The sequence below is a fragment of the Dama dama genome, chromosome 24 (assembly GCF_033118175.1).
Source record: "Dama dama isolate Ldn47 chromosome 24, ASM3311817v1, whole genome shotgun sequence".
NCBI classification, from domain to species: Eukaryota; Metazoa; Chordata; class Mammalia; order Artiodactyla; family Cervidae; genus Dama; species Dama dama.
In genome coordinates, this window is record NC_083704.1 from 44245043 (window position 1) to 44265758 (window position 20716).

Here is a 20716-nt window from a genome sequence, read left to right on the forward strand (position 1 = left end):
TAACTGGAAATAACCAAAATATACTGTCCTTTATCTTTGCTCACTAGTCCACCCAATTTATACTTCTTGCCTATGAAGGTAAGACCATCACAGAATGAGCAAAACCAGAAAACAGACTCTAAAAGACATGAAAAGTTTTTACTTTGCTCAGTTCTAGGGTTTGCCATAATTTGCATAATAAATCAGAGAAAAACACTTTCCGTGGCAAGAGGAAAGCAATTTACAAGATTCTCAAGTCTCTGTTATTTAGTAAAATTAGGTCTTTACCTGCACTGTCTAAAATTCTAACAACATAATCTTTCATATCAAAGTGGGTGGCAGGTCCTAAAATATGTACTGCAATCTGTCACTTAAAAATAATAGCAAAAAAAAAAAATTATCATCCAAAGTGATTGACAACAGGAAACTACAGAACTGTACCAACTTCTGCTGAGCACTAATTGCAATCAGCAGAATCTCTTTTCTGAAATCCTTCTTTCAGCTCCCCGCAACTCATTCACCTTCTCTCATTCCAAAGCAGGTCTTCTGATAAAAACAAAAGCTAGGTCTTCTGACTCCACACATGCCTTCTCCCCTCACAATTAACAGTTTTGAGTTCCTAGATCACTCACTCAGCCTGGTGCTGGGGAGGGAGGCAAGAAAAGGGGTGAAGTGAAGACATGGTTTCCACCCTCCAGAAACTGAATTTACCTGGGAAGAAGGAAAGGGAAAGAACACTTAGGTGAATTATGTGATAACTGTGCCCGGCTACACTGCACCACTCAGACAGCTCAGACAGAGGTCGGGGAAATCAGTGTTAGTCAGAGTGAGTGAAGACATGCAAGAAATACTTCCAAGAATTCCAAAAAGAACAGGAACTGCTGAGAATAATTACACCATAAATAAATGGGCATTTACCTAACGCCAGGCCCTGTGCTGGCTATTTCACACACACCTCGCTTAACATTACAGAAAACTACAGGGGTTGGCCATGATCCCCACTTCACAGATAAAGAAACAAGAGAATCAGAGGAATTTACCAGCCTGCCCACCAAAATCATCTGAACAACATAGTTTTCACTAAGGGGTAAATCCATTAATTCTTACATCCACTTATTCATTGGCTGTAATTATTTTAACTTGAAACCTCCTATTTCTCTTATTTCTTTTCTGTCTGCACTCACAGCATGCAGGATCTTAGTTCCCTGACCAGGGGCTGAACCCATGTCCTGTGTAGTCGAAGTGCACAGTGTTAACCACTGAATCACCAGTGAAGCCCCAAACCCTCTACTCTTAACCACAAAATCTAATTAATTCTCAGAGAAGAAATATATTTGGAATTACCGTGTCCCAGTTTCCCCTGGCACCAAAAAAAAGAAAGAAAGGAAAGAAGTTAGGGAGGTAGGAACTAAAAGGGAAAAAAAAGGAAAATAACTGAGATAAATCAGGAGGTAAACTTCTAAGGCATAGAATTCAGATAAAACATGAGGTCAGCTTTAGCTGACTTACTCTATTTCTGTTCCACACCTCACAACTGGGGAGGAGAACCACTTCTGAATCTTTAATATTAATCCAATTCCATTTGCAGTACACACCACACAATCACAATAAAGTTTCAAGATTAAGTTACTTATTTTAACGAGACGCCTGCAAAATGGAAGGGAGGCAGCTCAATCTTCAGCACCTGACAATGTCACCTAAGGCGATACCAGTGCTTGTCGTTTTCAGCGCCAGCCACCCAGGGGGATCTAAGTTGATTCCCTGGGGATAAGAAAAAGTCAACCTTTTCCCCATAAATGTTTTTACTTCATGTGTTACAGTGTCTCACATTTTATAATTTATATAATGTTTTAGTGTAACAACACATATACATAAATGATAAAAATAAATATACATATAATGAGGGCAAGGGTCCAATTTTTTTCTTACAAGACAATGAATGAGGTCAGTGAAGACCACTGGTCCACATGTCTATTAAAAGGGTAATTTGTTAACTTCCTGTGCCCTCAAGAGCCAAACTAAGTGACATCACTTTGGAACCACTCCATTAGCTAGTTTAAAAAAAAAAAGAGAGAGAGAGAGAGAGAACTCAAGTTTTATTTCAGTCTTCCTTTGAAAGGTATTTGATTCCTAGCTGACAAACAATGGCTGACCATTACAAATCTGTGGGGCCACCTCATTACGAGTTCATACTGCAACCAAATCCCATTTTCCCTCTGCAAATTCAATTCACATCAATAGCTCCATATATCACTGGCTACTGCTGTTGGCTGCCTAATTTTGAAACATAAAATTTTTTTGGAAAGATTACTGCCAACACATAATAGGCAAACTGCAATTTCAATTCCCTACACATGTGCTTGAAGGAGCAGGGGGGCTATGCAAGCTACAAAATGTAAATGAAGCCTGTTGTTATCAGCTGTTTATAAGTCCCATGACATCTTCCTCTCTTATTCCTCCAGTCACGTATGTCGGGGTAAAAAGAAAAAAAAACCACACATCAAACGTGCTGCCATTCAAGAAAGTCCTTTTATTATTCTGCTCAAGACTAGTTCTCTGGTCTCTTAATTTTCTGAGCTGTGTACACAAAATGCAACAAAATTAAGCAGTGGTGGCTGTACACAGCCAATCTTCATTAGACAGAATTCATTGTGAAGGAGGAACATAGTTGTGTGATGTCGTTCATTAAGATGTTTTCATCATCAACTTTTGATGAATCCACCACCTCTAAGTTAATATTTAAGGGTGACATCTACTTTAATAAAGGGAGACTTCCAAGAGGAGACAAAGCAATCCACTGTCCCCAAGGCTGGTTACACAAACTCTGGCTCTCTTCAAGCCACACATACCTGGTTCATCACTCCCTGCAACTTCCTTAATGAATTCTTCCAGGAAATACTATTTCTTAAGAATTCATGTTTATTTTAATGCACTACCCACTGGTACTGCAATGGGAGGTTAAGATGGAGTATGTGTGTTATTGTCTCAGTCCTATCCAACTCTTTGTGACCCCATGGACTGTAGCCCGCCAGGCTCCTCTGTCCATGGGATTCTCCAGGCAAGAATACTGGAGTGGATTGACATTCCCTTCTCCAGGGGGGTCCTGCCAACCCAGGGACTGAACCCGGGTCACCTGCATTGATTGAAGCCAGATTCTTTAGCATCTGAGCCACCAGGAAAGCTGGTCCGTGGAAAACCCATACCCATTCTGACAGTGGGGAACAAAGGCAGGGTAAGTTTTCTGCTTAATGCTGGGCTTCTCTACAGCCTCATTACTGACATTTTATACCAGATCATTCTTCCCTGTGGGAGGCTGGCCTGTACACTGCAGGACCCTTAGCAGCCCCTTAACCTCAACCAAGCAAAGGACAGTATCACTACCTGCCAGTTCTCTTTCCACGCATTACCAAATGTCCCCTTGAAAAAGGTGGAGGTGGGGGAAGGACAAAACTGTGAACGCCTGGTTACAAAGGGAACAAGAAATGAAAATCCACTGCATACTCAAGCAATGTCTATCACAACTATAGACCTTTCTGGGACACTGAACAATGTCAAGTTTGCCTACCAAATAGAAGATGGCTAGGCTAATTTTTATCAGTAAAGGTCAACGAATAGTGAAAGATACTCTTTATCTTTAAAAAAAAAAAAAAATCTACCACATTATTGCACTGGATCAATAACTACCCAGAGAAGAACACTTGGAAAATATCTGTCACAGTTTTTCATATTCAACAACAGAAAATCCCCAGAAAGTACAGTTTTATGGGCCAAAAATTTTTATTTAATCAATTGTCAAGAAAAGCCCTCAGAAAAATGTTTTCAGAGTCAAACCCACTTAACAGAAGATGGATTTACTGTGAGATTCACTTTAACGGAAATGAAGAGTTTTGTAAAAGTCTTGCTTTTTTCTCCCCAAACCACAACTGCTGAACTTCTACAAACCAATACTAAAAAAGACAATTTTTATTTAACTGTTAAAGAAACCAGCTTCCAAAAGCTCAATTGCCATCTGCAATTATAATCAGGCCTCATTTAGAATACCCCATCATGTTTTAGTCTTAATTAAAAATGGCAAATCCTTACAAGGGAATGCAATGTGAATTCACAATACCTATGTGAGCAACACACATACACACACCCCCCACAGTAGATTCTAGGCTTGGGAGACTTAACTGTTTTACCAGTTTCTTAATGGATGTAACTTCAGTATTAACTTTAACTTTCATATTTTAAATTAGAAAGGCATAAAGATTATGTTAAGACAATTTGCCAGAAATACAAATAGTTTTTCTAAGCCTGCCATCTTTCACACAGCACATGGCTGATCCTGCATTCCAGCCACTACACTCTTTACTCTGCATAAAAGGCACGATGTTTCAGTATAATATTTCCACTGATGGAAAACAGTTTTTCCACCACGCTAAATAATAAGATTTACCAAGTACCACTTGGTCTCTTTGTAAGCTTAGCAATTAGTTATAATAATATGCCCCTGCATGTTTATAATTTGGTGTAATTTTTATATTACAAGTCCTTAATATGGTCTCCAGTACAATCAACCCTCTGCCTACAGAACATTAATGCAGGCACTATCTGAAAACCACCTCACAAACTCCAGCCATCAGTCGAAGCCACTTAAAATGAGACAAATGAAAGAAGACATAGAATGGACAACCTCAGAAGAACATGTGCCAGCTTTTAACCCACAGAATTAAAGAGAAGTGCTCTCATATTTCGGAGAAGGCAATGGCAACCCACTCCAGTACTCTTGTCTGGAAAATCCCATGGATGGAGGAGCCTGGTGGGCTGCAATCCACAGGGTCGCGAAGAGTCGAACACAACTGAGCGACTTCACTTTCACTTTTTACATTCATGCATTGGAGAAGGAAATGGCAACCCACACCAGTGTTCTTGCCTGGAAAATCCCAGGGCCAGGGGAGTCTGATGGGCTGCCGTCTATGGGGTCGCACAGAGTCGGACATGACTGAAGAGACTTAGTAGCAGCAGCAGCAGCAGCAGCTCTCATATCTATCCAGTATGTGATGACTCTTTCTAAAAATCCAACTTCCAAAATTCATTAACACTAAGTTCAGGTCTCCCTGCTGGAGCAGAGCCTCTGGCAAGGAAGTCAAGAGGGGGTGAAAAGCTGTAAACGATAAGCACGCCTCCCATGTAAGCCTGTAAAATTAAGCCTCTCTCAGTTGGACAATTAGCTTTATATAGCTAATCAGGAAGAAAGAAATGAAGGCCATCTGGTTCTTGGAAGAAGTTCTGTATCTGACTAACGCTATCTTCTTGAAAGTAAACTTCCTCCAAACAAGAGAGCAGGAGAGAGCAAAGAGAGGAATCCCCTTTTAAACTGCCTGCACACCCTGATAAACCCACATGCAAATCAAGTCCCTGACTATTATATCCAGAAGCGATACAAGAGTGATTAAATGCAAATGTCCTAACTGGACAGACCTCATTTGATTCCTAGCTCTGTCACTTATTAACAGGTTAGCCTTTGGCGAACAATTTGACCTCTTCATGGTGTACTGGATAATTTACCCCTGCATCCAGGTTCTTTGCCAGTCTGCAGTTCCACAGAGAACATCTCTGACCCTTGACTTGGGGCTTGGACATAAGACTTGCATTGAGGTAATTTAACTTCAAGAGTGAATTTAGTGTAAGAACATGGGGCTATCGCTCAATACCAAAACAGGGATGCAGCTAGCCTCAGACACAAACTAGGATCAGGCACTCAATTCCTCTACCAAGTCTCCAAAAGTCCTCCATCTCCATGTTCTCTCTTTGCATCAACTTTCTTTTTTGTCTGTCCAACCAATTTCTTGTCTTTCAGGGCCAAAGGCAAGAAGTCAGCTACCAGTAAAATCCTTTCTCAAATTGCCAACGTCCTCCAGTAATCAAATCTCCTTGGTTCAGCAGAGCAGCAAATCTCCGAGAATAGCAGCAGTGGGTTAGGAGCCCACCATCCATCAATCCAGTGGAGCCCAGGAGGAGACTCAAGAGCCATATAAACTTGGATACTCGATGGACAAGACAAAGGTCAACCTAGAGTAGTGAAATGCAGTCCACATCCTCCATTTGCCAAGCTGAGTACCTTGGCATAGGGCTGCTCTCTGTCAAGAGATAGCACTGCCATTTTCTTTCCATGAAAGCACAATCTGTTCACAAGCGGAGCCCAAGTATAGTGAAGGAGACTTCTGGGTCTGGGGGACAGAGGGAAGTGAGGGAAAGGGGTAGGGTGAAGGACTTGGATGGACTATTGGTATCTGAGTTAAAAGGACGGATTATTGGTATCTGACAGTTAAAAAGGGTGTCTATATGGAAGAGTGGCCCAACATAGGGAGCAAGTCATTGAATAACTAACTATATTCAAGATAGTTTGAGTTTCTCACTGCTAGAGAAAGGGAGTTACAGAAAAGAGAAAACTAAATTGAGCCAGGTGGTGTCAAAATGGAATCGGAGGTAGTGAACTTGTGGTTCCTAATACATAAAAACCCAGTAATACATAGATGTAAATGTGTGTGCATGGATAAGACTACTGTGCATACATGCTAAATGGCTTCAGTTGTATCTGACTCTTTGTGACCCTATGGACTGTAGCCCACAAGGCTCCTCTGTCCATGGGATTCTCCAGGCAAGAATACTGGAGTGGGTTGCCATGCCCTTCTCCAGGGGATCTTCCAGAGTCAAGGATCAAACCCTATCTCTTATGTCTGATGTGCTGGCAGGCAGATTCTTTACCACTACTGCCAAGTGGGAAGCCCCACATACATAGACATATACAATGCCTATTTATGTCCACTAAGAGGGTCTGGGAACTGTAACATCTCAGGAGCAATGAACTTCCATATAATGCCCAGTTCTTGGTTTGTCAATTTCATTGTCCTCTAAAAGGAATCAGAGCTCCATGGCTCCTCAACACCTTAACCAAACAAAATAAACCTAGAACTTCTTGTTCCAGAAAGTAAGGAAGCACTGAAATAATGATAGCAACACATGTCAAAAGGACACAGGAACCAGCTGGAAGGAACACCCACTACCTAAATGTGGGGGGGGCTGTGAGCATCAAAATAAGAATAGTAACAGATAGTAACCCATTAAGTGAAACAGAAATTCATGACTTCCAACTGATGTATAAATAAACAGTACGAAAGTTTAAAGAGAAGGGCCTTCAAGTGGAGGAAAGACACTTTCTTCTTGGTCCAGTGGTTGGGGCTTTGCCTTCCAATGCAGGAGGTATGGGTTCCCTCTCTGGTCAGGAAACTCAGATCCCACATGCCTCGAAGTAAAAGAACCAAAATGTAAAGCAGAAGCACTATTGTAATAACTTTAATAAAGACTTTAAAGGCAGGCCGGGCAGCAGGGGTGGGGGGGTGGGGGGGGGGCGGGGGTAACTACAATAGAGAAGCCTGGAAGATGTTATCAACATCACCAGCAAAGGGACATAAGGAAATCACATGCCACCTGATTAAGATTCGATGAAAGGAACAGAGCATTATTTCAGTGATATTTCTGCCCTGACACATTAACCAAATCTACTGGTGAAGTGTCCTCAGATAAACCCAAATTGATGGACGGTCTACAAAACTATTGGGTTTGTTAACTTCAAAACAGTGGTCATGAAAGTCCAAGAAAGCCTGAGGAATTCTTCCAGAAATAAAGGAGACTGGCACAGGATCTCAAATGGCTCCTTTATTAATTGGGAGATTCTGGGCACATTTGAATGAGGTCCGATATTTAAATGATAATGTTGTATCAAAGTTACTTTCTCAGTTGTGACGGGCATAGTATGGCCCTACAGGGGAGTATCCTTGTATTAGGAAATACATACAAGTATTCAGAGACGACAGTGCACAAGGTTGGCAATAAATTCAAACTGGTTTGCAGGCGGGAAAAGTGTTATTTGTTGCAACTTATTTTTAAAAATTGTATTTATTTATTTTTGGCTATGCTGGGTCTTCACTGCTGTGAGGCCTTTTCTCTAGTTGTGGCGAGTGGGGGCTACTCTCTAGCTGTGGTGTGCGGGCTTCTCACTGCGGAGGCTAGGCACTCAGGCTTCAGTAGTTGCAGCTTCTGAGCTCTGCAAAGCACAGGCTCAATAGTTGTAACTCACAGGCTTAGTGGCTGCCCAGCAGGTGGGATCTTCCTGGATCACAGATTGAACTCATGTCTCTTTACCACTGAACCACCAGGGAAGCAGTTTTTTTTTTTTTTAATTACAGTATAATTAATTTACATTATGTTGCTTTCAAGGGTACAGCAAACTTATTTACTTCTTCAGATTATTTTCCAACTGAAGTTATTATAACATATTGAATATAGTTCCCAGTGCTATACAGTAAATCCTCATTGTTTATCTATTTTATACATAGTGTGTATCTGTTAATCCCATATGTCCCCCATGGCCCCCTTTTCCCTTTGGTAACTTTGTTTTCTATGTCTATGAGGGTATTCATCTTGTAAGTAAATTCATTTGTATTATTTTACAATTCTACATTTAAGCGCTATCATACAGTATTTGTCTTTGTCTGACCTATTTCACTCAGTATAATACTCTCTAGGTGCATCCATGCTGCTACAAACGGCAATGTTTGATTCTTTTAATGGCCGAGTAATATCCCACTGTCTAGATGTACCATGTCTTCTTTATCCATTCTTCTGTTGATGGACATTTAGGTTGCTTCCAAGTCTTAGTCATTCGTATGGCTATTAACACTGGGGTGTATGTGTCTTTTTGGATGAGAATTCTTGTCTTTACAGATACATGCCCAGGAATGGGACTGCTGGATCACATGGTAGCTCTCTTTTTAGTTTTTAAAAGACCCTTTACATTGTTTTCCATAGTGCTTGCACCAATTTCCTTTCCCACCAACAGTGTAGGAGAGCTCCTTTTTGTCCACACTCTCTCCAGCATTTACTGTTTGTAGACAGTAAATTCTATAGACAAATGTTTGTAGACATTCTAACCAGTGCTATGCATTTCTCTAATAATTAGTGATGTTGAGCATCTTTTCATCTGCCTCTTGACCACCTGTAATCCTTCTTTGGAGAAATGTCTATTCAGGTCTTCTGTCCATTTTTTAACTAGAATTCTGTTTTTTATTTAATTGTTTACCTATTTATTTTTGGCTATGCTGGGTCTTCATTGCTGCTCCCGCTTTCTCTGGTTACATGGAGCAAGGAGTGGAGGGCTACTCTTCATTGTGGTATGCAAGCTTCTCATTGCAGTGATTTCTCTTATTGCAGAGCAGACTCTGGAGCATGTGGGCTTTAGTAGATGTGGCTCGGGAGCTCCAGAGTGTGGACTCAGAAATCATGACACATTGGCTTAGTTGCTCTGTGGCACATGGAGTCATTCAGAACCAAGGAGTGAACCCATGTCCCCTGCGTTGGCAGGCAGATTCTTACTCACTGCACCACCAGGCAAGTCCCTGTTTGTGTTTCCATATTGAGTTACGTAAGCTGATTCTATATTTTGCAAATTAACCCCTTGTCAGTTGCACTGTTTACAAATATTTTCTCCCATCCTGTAGGCTGTCTTTTCTTCTATGGTTGAAAAAAAAAAATTTTTTTTTTTTAAACTGTAATGGGTAGAGTGCAAGGTGGCTATGGAAGGCATGAGCACTTTCAGAAAGTGAACAGGGAAGGTGACTCAGAAAGGACACTTGTGCTAAGATATACATGAGAAGGACCAAACACACAAAAATCCTAGGGGTGGAGAAGACAATTATGATGCTGACTGTACAACAAAATGCTATCATCCTCTAACTCTTATGCAGTCTCACTGAGTGCAAAGCAATGGTCTAAGTGCTCTCCATATTTTAACTCATTTATTCCTCACAACGACCTTTTGCAGAATTTTTATTAAGTATTTCAAGCAGAATTAGTGTTACACCCAACTTAAAGATGAGGAAGCTGAGACAAAGGTTTCAGTAACTCATACAGGTTAGTTAGTAGCACAACCAGGATCTGAACCTACCAGTGTGGCTCCAGGGTCTAAGTATTACATGAAGGCAACCCCAGGAAACTTTAATTGTCAGGAGGCAGAGACAGGATGGAGCCAGAACTTTAGGACCATCCTGGCCACAAAACTGGAAGGAGGGAGGGTGGGAGGGAATGGGGATGAGTACAACATAATGCAAGGGAAAACAGGAACATAGATGAGAATCTGGGTTTATCATGTTTCATGGAAGATGCTTCTGAAGCAGGGAGACCACTTAGAAAGCTGTCTCCTAGGCAGGATGGTGGCCGAGACCAAGTCAATATCACAGCGAGATAGAGAGCTCTGATCAGATTTATTTTTGAGGTAAAGCCAGTAGGACTTAGATAATTGTTTCAGAAAGCCAGGTTTTGAGTCCACCTTCTAAACGAAACTGTATATAACATCCTGGTTCCTTGGGTCAGAGTGCATACAGGTCACAGTATACTGCTGATGGTTTTCTGATGATGATTATCTCCTGATTCTTAAAAGAAAAACAACGAAAAAACAGGACAAAGAACCCACCCATCCTTTTGTATTATGAGGCCTCCACTGACCCAATGATGGCTCAAGGTTTACTGAGACTACACCACGTTCAATCTATGTAACTGTTTTCCCCGATCATAAACAATGTCCACTTCATTATGATTTCACAGCTTTCTTCCTTACAAAGAGAATCTCTCTCCCACAGATTAAGTCATCTGTTCTGCCTGAATCTCATCAAAGATTATACCTGGCACTGTAATTGGGAGGGTTTTAAATAGATAATTTAACCTTGAAAGAATGTTCATTTGACTCAACACATCCTTCCAATCTAAGAAACACACAAATTCCCTTTCACCTCAGCATGTCTTCCTTAATTGTGACAGGACTGCCGAGAAATTCATTTTCAAAGAGCTGACTGAGCCACAAGGGAAAATTAATACCTAAATATTGAAGCAATCCTGATGCTCTGCTTTAAAGAGGGAAGTTGGATTTGCGAGATGAAAAGACTCCAAAATGTCTCTGGTTTAGGTCTTAAAAAAAAAAAAAAATGTCTTTAGCATTTTTTTATCTCTCTGCATTAAGTCAGAAAGTAAAAGGTACAGTCTACTTCTCTTAAAAATGGGGAGAAAAAAAAGTCCTTTGCTTTCTATTGCTGGTTAACTGCATTTGCTAGAATGCTGCTAGATTTTTGAGTGTTCTAGTGTGAAGGGTGTGATTTTCTTCACTTTTGAATATGGAGGAAAAAATGTTCTTTCAACTCTGACAGCCTAAGTCTATTCCACTCTGCAGTGCCGACCATGGCTACAGTAATAGCATTTCACATTCTAGATCTGAAATTTTACCAGGGTGAGCACAGAGAGAGAGGAAAGGAGAGCGTGTGCAGGACAGCTGACCTGTTCTTTGTCATCCTCTGGTTCACAGCAAAGGCTGTTCCATCAAATGATTACAAAGAAAAAAAGAAAAAAAATTAATTCCAGGAACCAGAGAATTCAGAACAAGTAATAAGATCTCATTCTCCCCGAAGCTGATATCATCAAATTCTCTCACATGATTTACAATCTGGCAATCTATCTCTTTCCATTGATTATCCTGCTGTTATGGGATATAACTGCTCACTGCCCATTCCAAAAACTCTAAAGTGTTGCTCTGAGAATACACTAATGCACCTTTAATGTGGAGAAGACAGGAGTGGGAAAAAAAAAACAACAAGGAACAAAACAGGCTGGAGAATGAATAAAGCTGAAGTTCCTTTCAAAAGCAGTGGGGAAGTTAACAACTTTTCAGGGAGGCAATCAGGCAATTCATGCCCAGCAGCTACCCGGGCTCATAGCACCAACTTTCCTAACTGGAAAGAGGTCACGTGTACCCTGAATCAGAAATAGGCGGGCACCTCACTATGGACCAAGGCCATCGGAGAAAATAGTGATCAAACTGCAGAATCGCCATGAATATTACTGAAAGGTGCTTCTGATTCCAAGACACTGGCCAGACAAGCTCTAGAGCCCTCATCACTGCACACATTATAGTATGACTTATCAAAGGTTTAATACTAGAGTCAACAAACACTGGTCCACTGTCTCCTTTCTCACACTCTTCAAGCTAAGGAAAATATGAAAGAAAAATTGCTCTCTGCCCTCTAACCAGGCTCCCTTCTCAGAAAACTCAGCAAAAAATGGCAAAATGTACATAAAATTCCAAGCAAAGCTTTTAAGTTTGCTGATTTGGTAGCAAGACAATGGTTTGAAATAAAGCGGCAAAAAAGATGAAATTAATGATAAGAAAACTTTCTGCCCCTTTCTGGCATTCAAGATGTCAAAGCAAGGACGTGGTGAGTCTTCTGGTGCAAAATTCCCAATTTCCTTGGGGCTTTCCTGGTAGCTCAGATGGCAGGCATTTGCAAACTCTTGTCAAGAGCCACGTACAGACTTTTGACTTTCTAGGCCTCGCCTTGCAACTGTACCTACTCATTCCTTTGTAGCTTGAAAGTAACCAGGAAAGATACATCAGTGATCGGGCATGACAGGGTTCCGATGAGATGTTATTTACAGACACTGAAATTTTAATTTCGTAAACCTTTCCTGTGTTACAAGATATTAGTCTTTTGACTTTTTCATAACCATTAAAAAAATATAAGAACTGTTCTTAGCTTGAAGACTGTGAGAAAGGAGACAGTGGACCAGTGTTTGTCATTGCAGGTAAAGAATTTCCTGCAATGTAGGAGACCCGGTTTGATGTCTGGGTCAGGAAGATCTCCTGGAGAAGGGAATGGTTACCCACTCCAGTATTCTTGCCTGAAAATCTCATGGACAGAGGAGCCTGGTGGGCTATAGTCCATGGGGTTACAAAGAGTCGGACACAAATGAGCAACTAACACTTTTCTGTTTCCGGCTGGGACCATGATCAATTGTGCTGACAACACAAGAGCCAAAAATCTGTATATCATCTCTGTGAAGGGGATCAAGGGACACTAAACAGACTTCCTGCTGCTGGTGTGGGTGACATGGTGATGGTCACATTCAAGAAAAGCACATCAGAGCTCAGAAAGAAGGTACATCCAGCAGCGGTAATGTGACAACAGAGGTCACACAAGAGAAAAGACGGTGTGGTCCTTTATTCTGAAGATAACGCAGAGATCATAGTAAACAATAGAGGTGAGATGACAGGTTCCACCATCACAGGACCAGTTGAAAAGGAATGGGTAGACTTGTAGCCCAGGATTGAATCAAATGCCGGCAGCATTGAATGATTCTTCAGTGTATTTGGGGGGAAAAAATTAAATAAAAAGTATTTGCTCAAAAAAATATTTGACAAGGAAGGCACTGGGTGAGTCTCTTTACATACAGGATTCCATTTGATGAGCACATCAAGGTTCTAAGGACACGTTATCCCCATTTTACAGATGAGAGACTGAGCTCCCAAGAGGCTCAACCAAGAGGTTGTCTAATGTCCTCATAAGGTCATGGCAGAACATATGTCTTCAGACCTCGAACCCAGGTTCTGTCGGCTCTCAACCCCATACTTTTCAGCTATTACAAGGAGACTAGGATTTCTGTTCAAAAACTCATACTGGTTTTGCCATCCAGAGAAAAAGAATGAGAAGGTAAGAGAATAAGTAACATTTAAGTGAATAAAATGAGAAAATGACCTACCTTTGAAAGGAACAGCCATTTAACAGACAAATGTTTGTTTTATTAAATGCTGCATGCTTCAGTGTTGAGCTCTTAAGTAACAATCAGTTCCTGTACTTACCATCACCCCGAGTACAGCCAAATCCATCTAGGCAAACACACTACATAATCTCTTTATCCATCTGCTATGAGGACTGCTGGCTGTGGACCAGCTTCCCTGCCCTATGGGCACTCCTTCTCCCATGCTTGCTTCCCAGGGCAATTTTTTATATCCAGAGATAAATCACTCGTAATCTAAGGGAGAGCGACACTACATCTACCAAGCGATTCAGGTCTTTCAAAATCTCTTAACAAAACCTGATGATATAGCCAGTAGCAGCAGTCTTGCAGATTTTATTATCATTACTGTGATGATGGCTAGTACCAAATACACGGAGCACTGACGTGTCCCAGGCACTGGTCCAAGCACTTTAAATGGGCTCATGTATTAAACTGTTAATCTGCACACCCCTACAAGGTCAGCTCTATAATTGCTTTTATTTTACGGATCAGGAAACTGAGGCAAAAAGAAATTAAGCAATTTGCGAAGCTCCCACAGCCAGCAGGTGGCAGAGCCGGGATTCAAAACCAGGTGGTACAGATGGGAGTTGACACCTCACTGCATTTCCACATGAGGTCAAATCAAAGCATTTAAATGTGAAAATCCATTGCGCATAACCAGGCTTACCTATATTATTATGAGTAGAAGGACTATCTTTAATTTTTAAATAATTGGAAACAGAGTGTGAAGAATAACCGACAGAAACAGATAAAAATAAGAAAACATTTTCTCTAAAATGCAGTGTTAGGGACTTTCCTGGTAATCCAGTGGCTAAGACTCTGAACTCCCAATGCAGGGAGTCCAGGTTTTGCATGCTACAACAAAGACCTGGTGCAGCCAAATAAATGAACAAGTATTTTTTAAAATAAATAAATAAAATGCAATGTTTTTGCTTATTTGAAAAAGGAACAAGAAACATCTGAACTGTTTCGAGATGGTGGGGACGCTTCCAGCCGATTTACCTTCACAGTAAAGGTCAGACAGGGACCTCTTTCTGTTTTGTACTGTTCCAAGAGCCTGAAACTTTTTGGATTACGTTAAACACAACTCAGTCATTCCTTGGGTATAGAGTAAAGTAAAGACAGTAAAGAATCTGCCTGCAACGCAGGAGACCCGGGTTTGATCCTTGGGTCAGGAAGATCCCCTGGAGAAGGAAATGGCAACCCACTCCAGTATTCTTGCCTGAAGAATTCCATGGACAGAGGAGCCTGGAAGACTACAGTCCATGGACTCGTAAAGGGTGAGGCTCTTTCCACAATGAAGGCTTATAAACCTGAAGAATAATTTTCATGAACGGAAAAGTTTTATTATAGTTTTTATATTTTATTATAGTTTTATATTAACCTGTATCAAACCCTCTACAGAGGCCAAAGACCTCAGTAACGTGTTCAGGCTGAATCTGACCACGTGGCAAACATAAGGTGTTGCTCCCCACTTCTCACTCTGAACCTCCTTCCCGCTTGGTGGATGTGATTGACAAAGCTCCCCTTCCCCCCAGAGTTCATCCTTCTCAACAAAAGGATGCAGTATTATTTAGGTAACACTAGACAGAGCCAGGCAACCAACAACAAGGGGTCAGAGTAAAGGGATGAGACATTCTTTTAGCACCTAACCTCACATCAGTGACAGCACAGCCCAGCATCATGGAAGATGGTGGCGGGGCTTAGAGCCCTACCTTTATCACCATCAGTTCACCGAGTCTAGAAATGGACTAAGGCCCTCTCCCTGGTCAACTTCTCAGCCTGACCAGCACTGATTTAACAATCAAGAATTTATTCACTTCAGTGCAGTCGCTCAGTTGTGTCCAACTCTTTGCGACCCCATGAATCGCAGCACACCAGGCCTCCCATCCAACACCAACTCCCTGAGTTTACTCAAACTCATGTCCATCAGGTCGGTGATGCCATCCAGCCATCTCATCCTCTGTCGTCCCCTTCTCCTCCTGCCCCCAATCCCTCCCAGCATCAGGGTCTTTTCCAATGAGTCAGCTCTTTGCATCAGGTGGCCAAAGTATTGGAGTTTCAGCTTCACCATCAGTCTTTCCAATAAACACCCAGGACTGATCTCCTTTTAGGATGGACTGGTTGGATTTCCTTGCAGTCCAAAGGACTCTCAAGAGTCTTCTCCAACACTGCAGTTCAAAAGCATCAATTCTTTGGCACTCAGATTTCTTCATAGTCCAACTCTCACATCCATACATGACCACTGGAAAAACCATAGTTTTGACTAAACGGATCTTTGTTGGCAAAGTAATGTCTTTGCTTTTTAATATGCTACCTAGGTTGGTCATAACTTTCCTTCCAAGGAGTAAGTGTCTTTTAATTTCATGGCTGCAATCACCATCTGCAGTGATTTTGGAGCCCAAAAGAAGAATTTATTATGTCACATAAAGTCCACTGGAAGGGTAGGCCTCAGGTAGATTCAGCAGTTCAAAGACATCAACAAGAATCCAGCTTCTTCCCTTCCTTTCCAGGTTGGCCCTCCTCAAATGTGACTTCATCAAGGGGAATAATGTCCGCCTCTAGGCTGGTATGTATGGATATGAGAGCTGGACATCCTGCGGTTCATGGAGTCGCAAAGAGTCGGACATGACTGAGCGACTGAACTGACTGACTGACTGAGAGCTGGACCATAACGAAAGCTGAGCACCAAAGAATTGATGCTTTGGAACTGTGGTGTTCGAGAAGACTCTTGAGAGTCCTTGGATTGCAAGGAGATCCAACCAGTCCATCCTGAAGGAAATCAGTCCTGAATATTCACTGGAAGGACTGATGCTGAAACTGACATTCCAACACTTTGGCCACCTGATGCAAAGAACTGATTCACTGGAAAAGACCCTGAGGCTGGCAAAGACTGAAGGTAGGAGGATAAGGGGACGACAGAGGATGAGATGGTTAGATGGCATCACCGACTCGATGGACGTAAGTTTGAGCAAGCTCCAGGAGTTGGTGATGGACAGGGAGGCCTGTGTGCTGCAGTCCATGAGGTTGCAAAGAGTTGGACACAGCTGAGCGACTGAACTGACAGGCTGACTCACAGGGAATTTATTTCTAAGGAGAAGCATGAGAGAGAGGTTCCTAATCAAAAATGTCCAGCTACATTCTCAGACCCCCTGAAAACAAAGTCATGTAAGATTTAAAGGGTTCGTGGAGCTGCCCTTTCATGGCAAAGAAAAATCCTATAAAATGAGCATGTCGCTGTGCTCCCACTCTGTGAAGCCTCAGATTTGGTGCAACGTTTGATCCCTCTGGCCAGGATTTGGCCCCAGGCATTTCAGCTTTAATGAATCCCAAAGAACATAGCTTGATCCGACTTCTGAATCCATGTGGCATTTCCTCAGGACAGTGTTTATAAGTCTTTAAAGGAGACCCATGTCAAGAAGATGGAGGATTTACACAAAAATAAAAACCTACCAGGGACTGTCCGTTACTCAAAGCTTGTATTTGACAGGCGCTGTCCAAACCATTTCTGTTTCACTGGCAATGGTGCTAAGGAAGGAGGGCTAAGGAATTCCAAGTCCAGACCCCCAAAATTTTATCAGGGTCATTCACTTCAGGATGTGTCTGTCACTCCAGGGTCCAAAGCAGAACTTTCACTTGTCCAATGCTCCTTCTCTCTCCCTTTGGCAAAGACCCGTCTTTTCTAAGAGAAACCCATTCCAACAGGGTAAGGTAGGGGAGTTACCTTTTACCTCAGTCAACAGTGCTGAGGACATTACCTGAGCCTGTCCAGTTGTTGCTCCAGCCAAATGTGACCCAAGTCTTGATAATTAAGAGTAAGGCATGATATCTAGGCTCAGGAAGATTTCTTCTCTGTAAAAATATGGAGGAGAAAATTCAAAAAGACACATGTATCCACTGTTCACTGCAGCACTATTGACAATAGCTAAAACATGGAAGCAACCTAGATGTCCATCAATAGATGAATGGATAAAGAAGTTGTGGTATATATACACAATGGATTATTACTCAGCCATTAAAAGGAACGCCTTTGAGTCAGTTCTAATGAGGTGGATGAACCCAGAACCTATTACACAGAGAGAAGTAAGTCAGAAAAAGAAAGATAAATATCGTATTCTAACGCATATATACAGAATCTAGAAAAATGGTACTGAAGAATTTACTTACAGGGCAGCGGTGGAGAAACAGACATAGAGAATAGATTTGTGGACATGGGGAGGGGGTGGAAAGGGTGAGATGTTTGGAAAGAGTAACATGGAAACTTACATTACCATATGTAAAATAGAGAGCCAACGGGAATTTCCTGCATGGGTCAGGAAACTCAAACAGCGGCTCTGTATCAACCTAGGAGGGTGGGATGGGGAAGGTGATGGGAGGGAAGTTCAAAAGGGAGAGGATATATGTATACCTATGGCTGATTCAGGTTGAGTTTGACAGAAAACAAAATTCTAGAAAGGAATTATTCTTCAATAAAAAAAAATTAATTAACCTAAAAAATATATAAAGAGAGATCTCCCTGGTGGTCCAGTAGTTAAAGTCTCTGTGCTTCCAATGCATGGGGCACTGGTTGGGGAACTAGGATCTCACATGACATGCAGCATGGACAAAATGTTGTTGTTGTTGAAAAAAAAATGAAATATGGAGCACTATGTCAACGAAGTCTGCACATGTTGGGGGATTGAAGGTGGCCATTTATCAACATCACAAGAACTGCCCAAACAGGGTAGTTAGTTAAAAAGGAAAAGAGAGACCTGATCCATGGATGGAGGACCTGAATCCAGCCATGCCTGAACCTGGTATACCCTTACGGTATGGCATCAATAAGGTCTTCTATCCACTTGAGCTACTTTGTGTCGATCTCTTTCCTTTCCAGCTGAAACTTCAATACAGTGCTCCCCTGTAGCATTTGCTGATGACCGTCGTGTAAACATTCCCACCACAGCTCATTTCACCCTGCTCACGCGACAGCGCTAAGTGTGAACAGGAAAGAGGTCTACAGCAGCACATCGTCAGACAGCATCTCTACCGCAGATACGCCAGACAGAAGCTCAAGAGCACAGACAATAATAAAACGCACTCAGGTACTTAGGGGGCTTCACTCGTGGTTCAGTGGTAAAGAATTCACCTGCCAATGCAGGAGGCACAGGTTCAATTCCGGATCGGGGCAGATCCCGCGTGCCACAGGAAAGCTAAGCCCGCACACCACAACTGAGCCTGTACTCTGAGCTTCAACCACTGAAGCGCTCGTGTCCCGCAGCCTGTGCACCACAACAAGAGGAGACGCGGCAATGAGAAGCCCACGCGCCGCAACTGGAGGAAAAACCCTCACAGCAACCCCAACATGGCCACAAATAAATAAAATTTTAAACTGAAATAATGAAGTGAGGAGTATTTTTTACTTTGTAAGTATGACTTGGTTGTAATTTTTATGTAATAATGTGCTTTATAAGACTGTATTTAACAACCAGCTCACAAAGTTCCCAAGAACTTCACCACCAGCTCTCCCCAGGTTGCACAAGCAGCTCCCTGACCCCAGGCCAAGAATGCAGAGAGCAGAAGGGAAGCACACAAAGCATAAATCCTCCACCCTCACAGGTCTCAACCACTCCTGGCCCTCGGGAGTTTGATCTTCAAACTCAAGCCCGTCCGCAGAAGAGTGGTCACACTTGCTGTCGGGTGGTAATACACAGTGTTCGGTTAATTAAGCAGGTTTTAGTGCAGCTAAAACCCAGGGCCTATCTTCTCCCTGATCCCATGAAGCATTCATGGCAGTTTGGGTTTTAACCAATAGAGGAGTTAATTCGAAATCAATTTCCCCTCCCCTCAATAAACAATGGACTATTCAGTGGGACACACAGAGAAAATCAGAAGCCCGTGTATGTGAGGCGGCTGCCGCGAGCCCCAGCCCAGCATGCTGCAGGATTCTACCACAAAGCTGCATGCCTGACTGAATCCACCATGAGGAAGCCGGTCTTCCCCTGCTCTGAACACCGTGATCCATCACCACGGCAGCTACGAGCTGCGCACTCTGATGAGTGAGCAAGATGGATACAGCTTCAGTCCCTCTGGCACGCACAGGCTGGCGAAAGGCGAAGGGAGCCTGAAACAGAGGCCTAAGAACGTCCCATTAACACAGTCACAGAGGGACACGGGTTCAATGAGCCTGGTGCATCGTGCACCCCTGGCTGGAATCCCACCATTGTTGCCAAGGCCCTTGATCTTGGACAGCTTGCATGCATACTTAGGTGCTCAGTCGTATCCAACTTTCTTTGACCCCACAGACAGTAGCCTGCCAAGTGCCTCTGTCCATGGGATTCTCCAGGCAAGAATACTGGAGTGGGTTACCATTTCCTTTTCCAGGGAATCTTCCTGACCCAGGGATCGAACCTGAGTCTCCTGCGCTGCAAGCAGATTCTTTACCACTGAGCCACCAGGAAAACTCCTGGACAACGTGAGCCTCAGCTTCATCATTACAGTATCTGCTCTCACAGGGCTACCGTGGGGTCCAAACAGGATTACAGGATTACACAGGCAAGTGAGCTGTCTGTCCTATTTGCAAAATAAGTTCCACTGCTAATGGCAGACTTGAAAACACTCGATCTTAAGACATTGTTTGCCCTCCCCCCCCATCAAAAAAACACCCATCATGATCAAACTTTCACTTAATTAGCATGGATTACCAGCTAGGGTAATGAGGTTACATTCAAGAGTCAGTGTACAAGGTTTCAACAGTCAGAATTATCCTTGTCAATTCCCTGGAAATCACCCAAAAAGTGTGGTGCGTGTTTTCATGTTATAATATTGTACACATATTGCATAATACCAACATTTGCCCCCCCTACTGAACATGAATAAAGTAAACCAAAGTCTTCATGCAAGCAACTACAGATTAGAACTATTATGCTTTTTGATACCCAGGAAAAAAACAGAGGAGAAGATTCTAGAGTGCTCCTGTTCATCTACAGGGTTTACTAAATTCTATTCCATTATGAAGTCTGTATTAGCTTCATACACATGAATATATTTGTTTGCTATAGTAAGGAACACAGGTTATGTGAAACCTGTGTGTTTTTTC

General features: G+C 42.3%; 1 protein-coding gene across 5 annotated transcripts in view; it reads right to left on the minus strand.

Moving 5' to 3' along the window:
• The window catches only part of PTPRG (protein tyrosine phosphatase receptor type G), a 759790-nt gene that overhangs the window by 699412 nt on the left and 39662 nt on the right, over positions 1–20716 (minus strand). For 3 of the 5 annotated variants that reach the window (XM_061128173.1, XM_061128172.1, XM_061128175.1), the window contains exon 2: positions 17400–17493. The exons of the other annotated variants lie outside the window; for them this stretch is intronic. In XM_061128173.1, coding sequence (XP_060984156.1) covers positions 17400–17493 — 94 coding nt within the window. The remainder of the gene's footprint in view (positions 1–17399; positions 17494–20716) is intronic. 5 annotated transcript variants of the gene reach the window in all.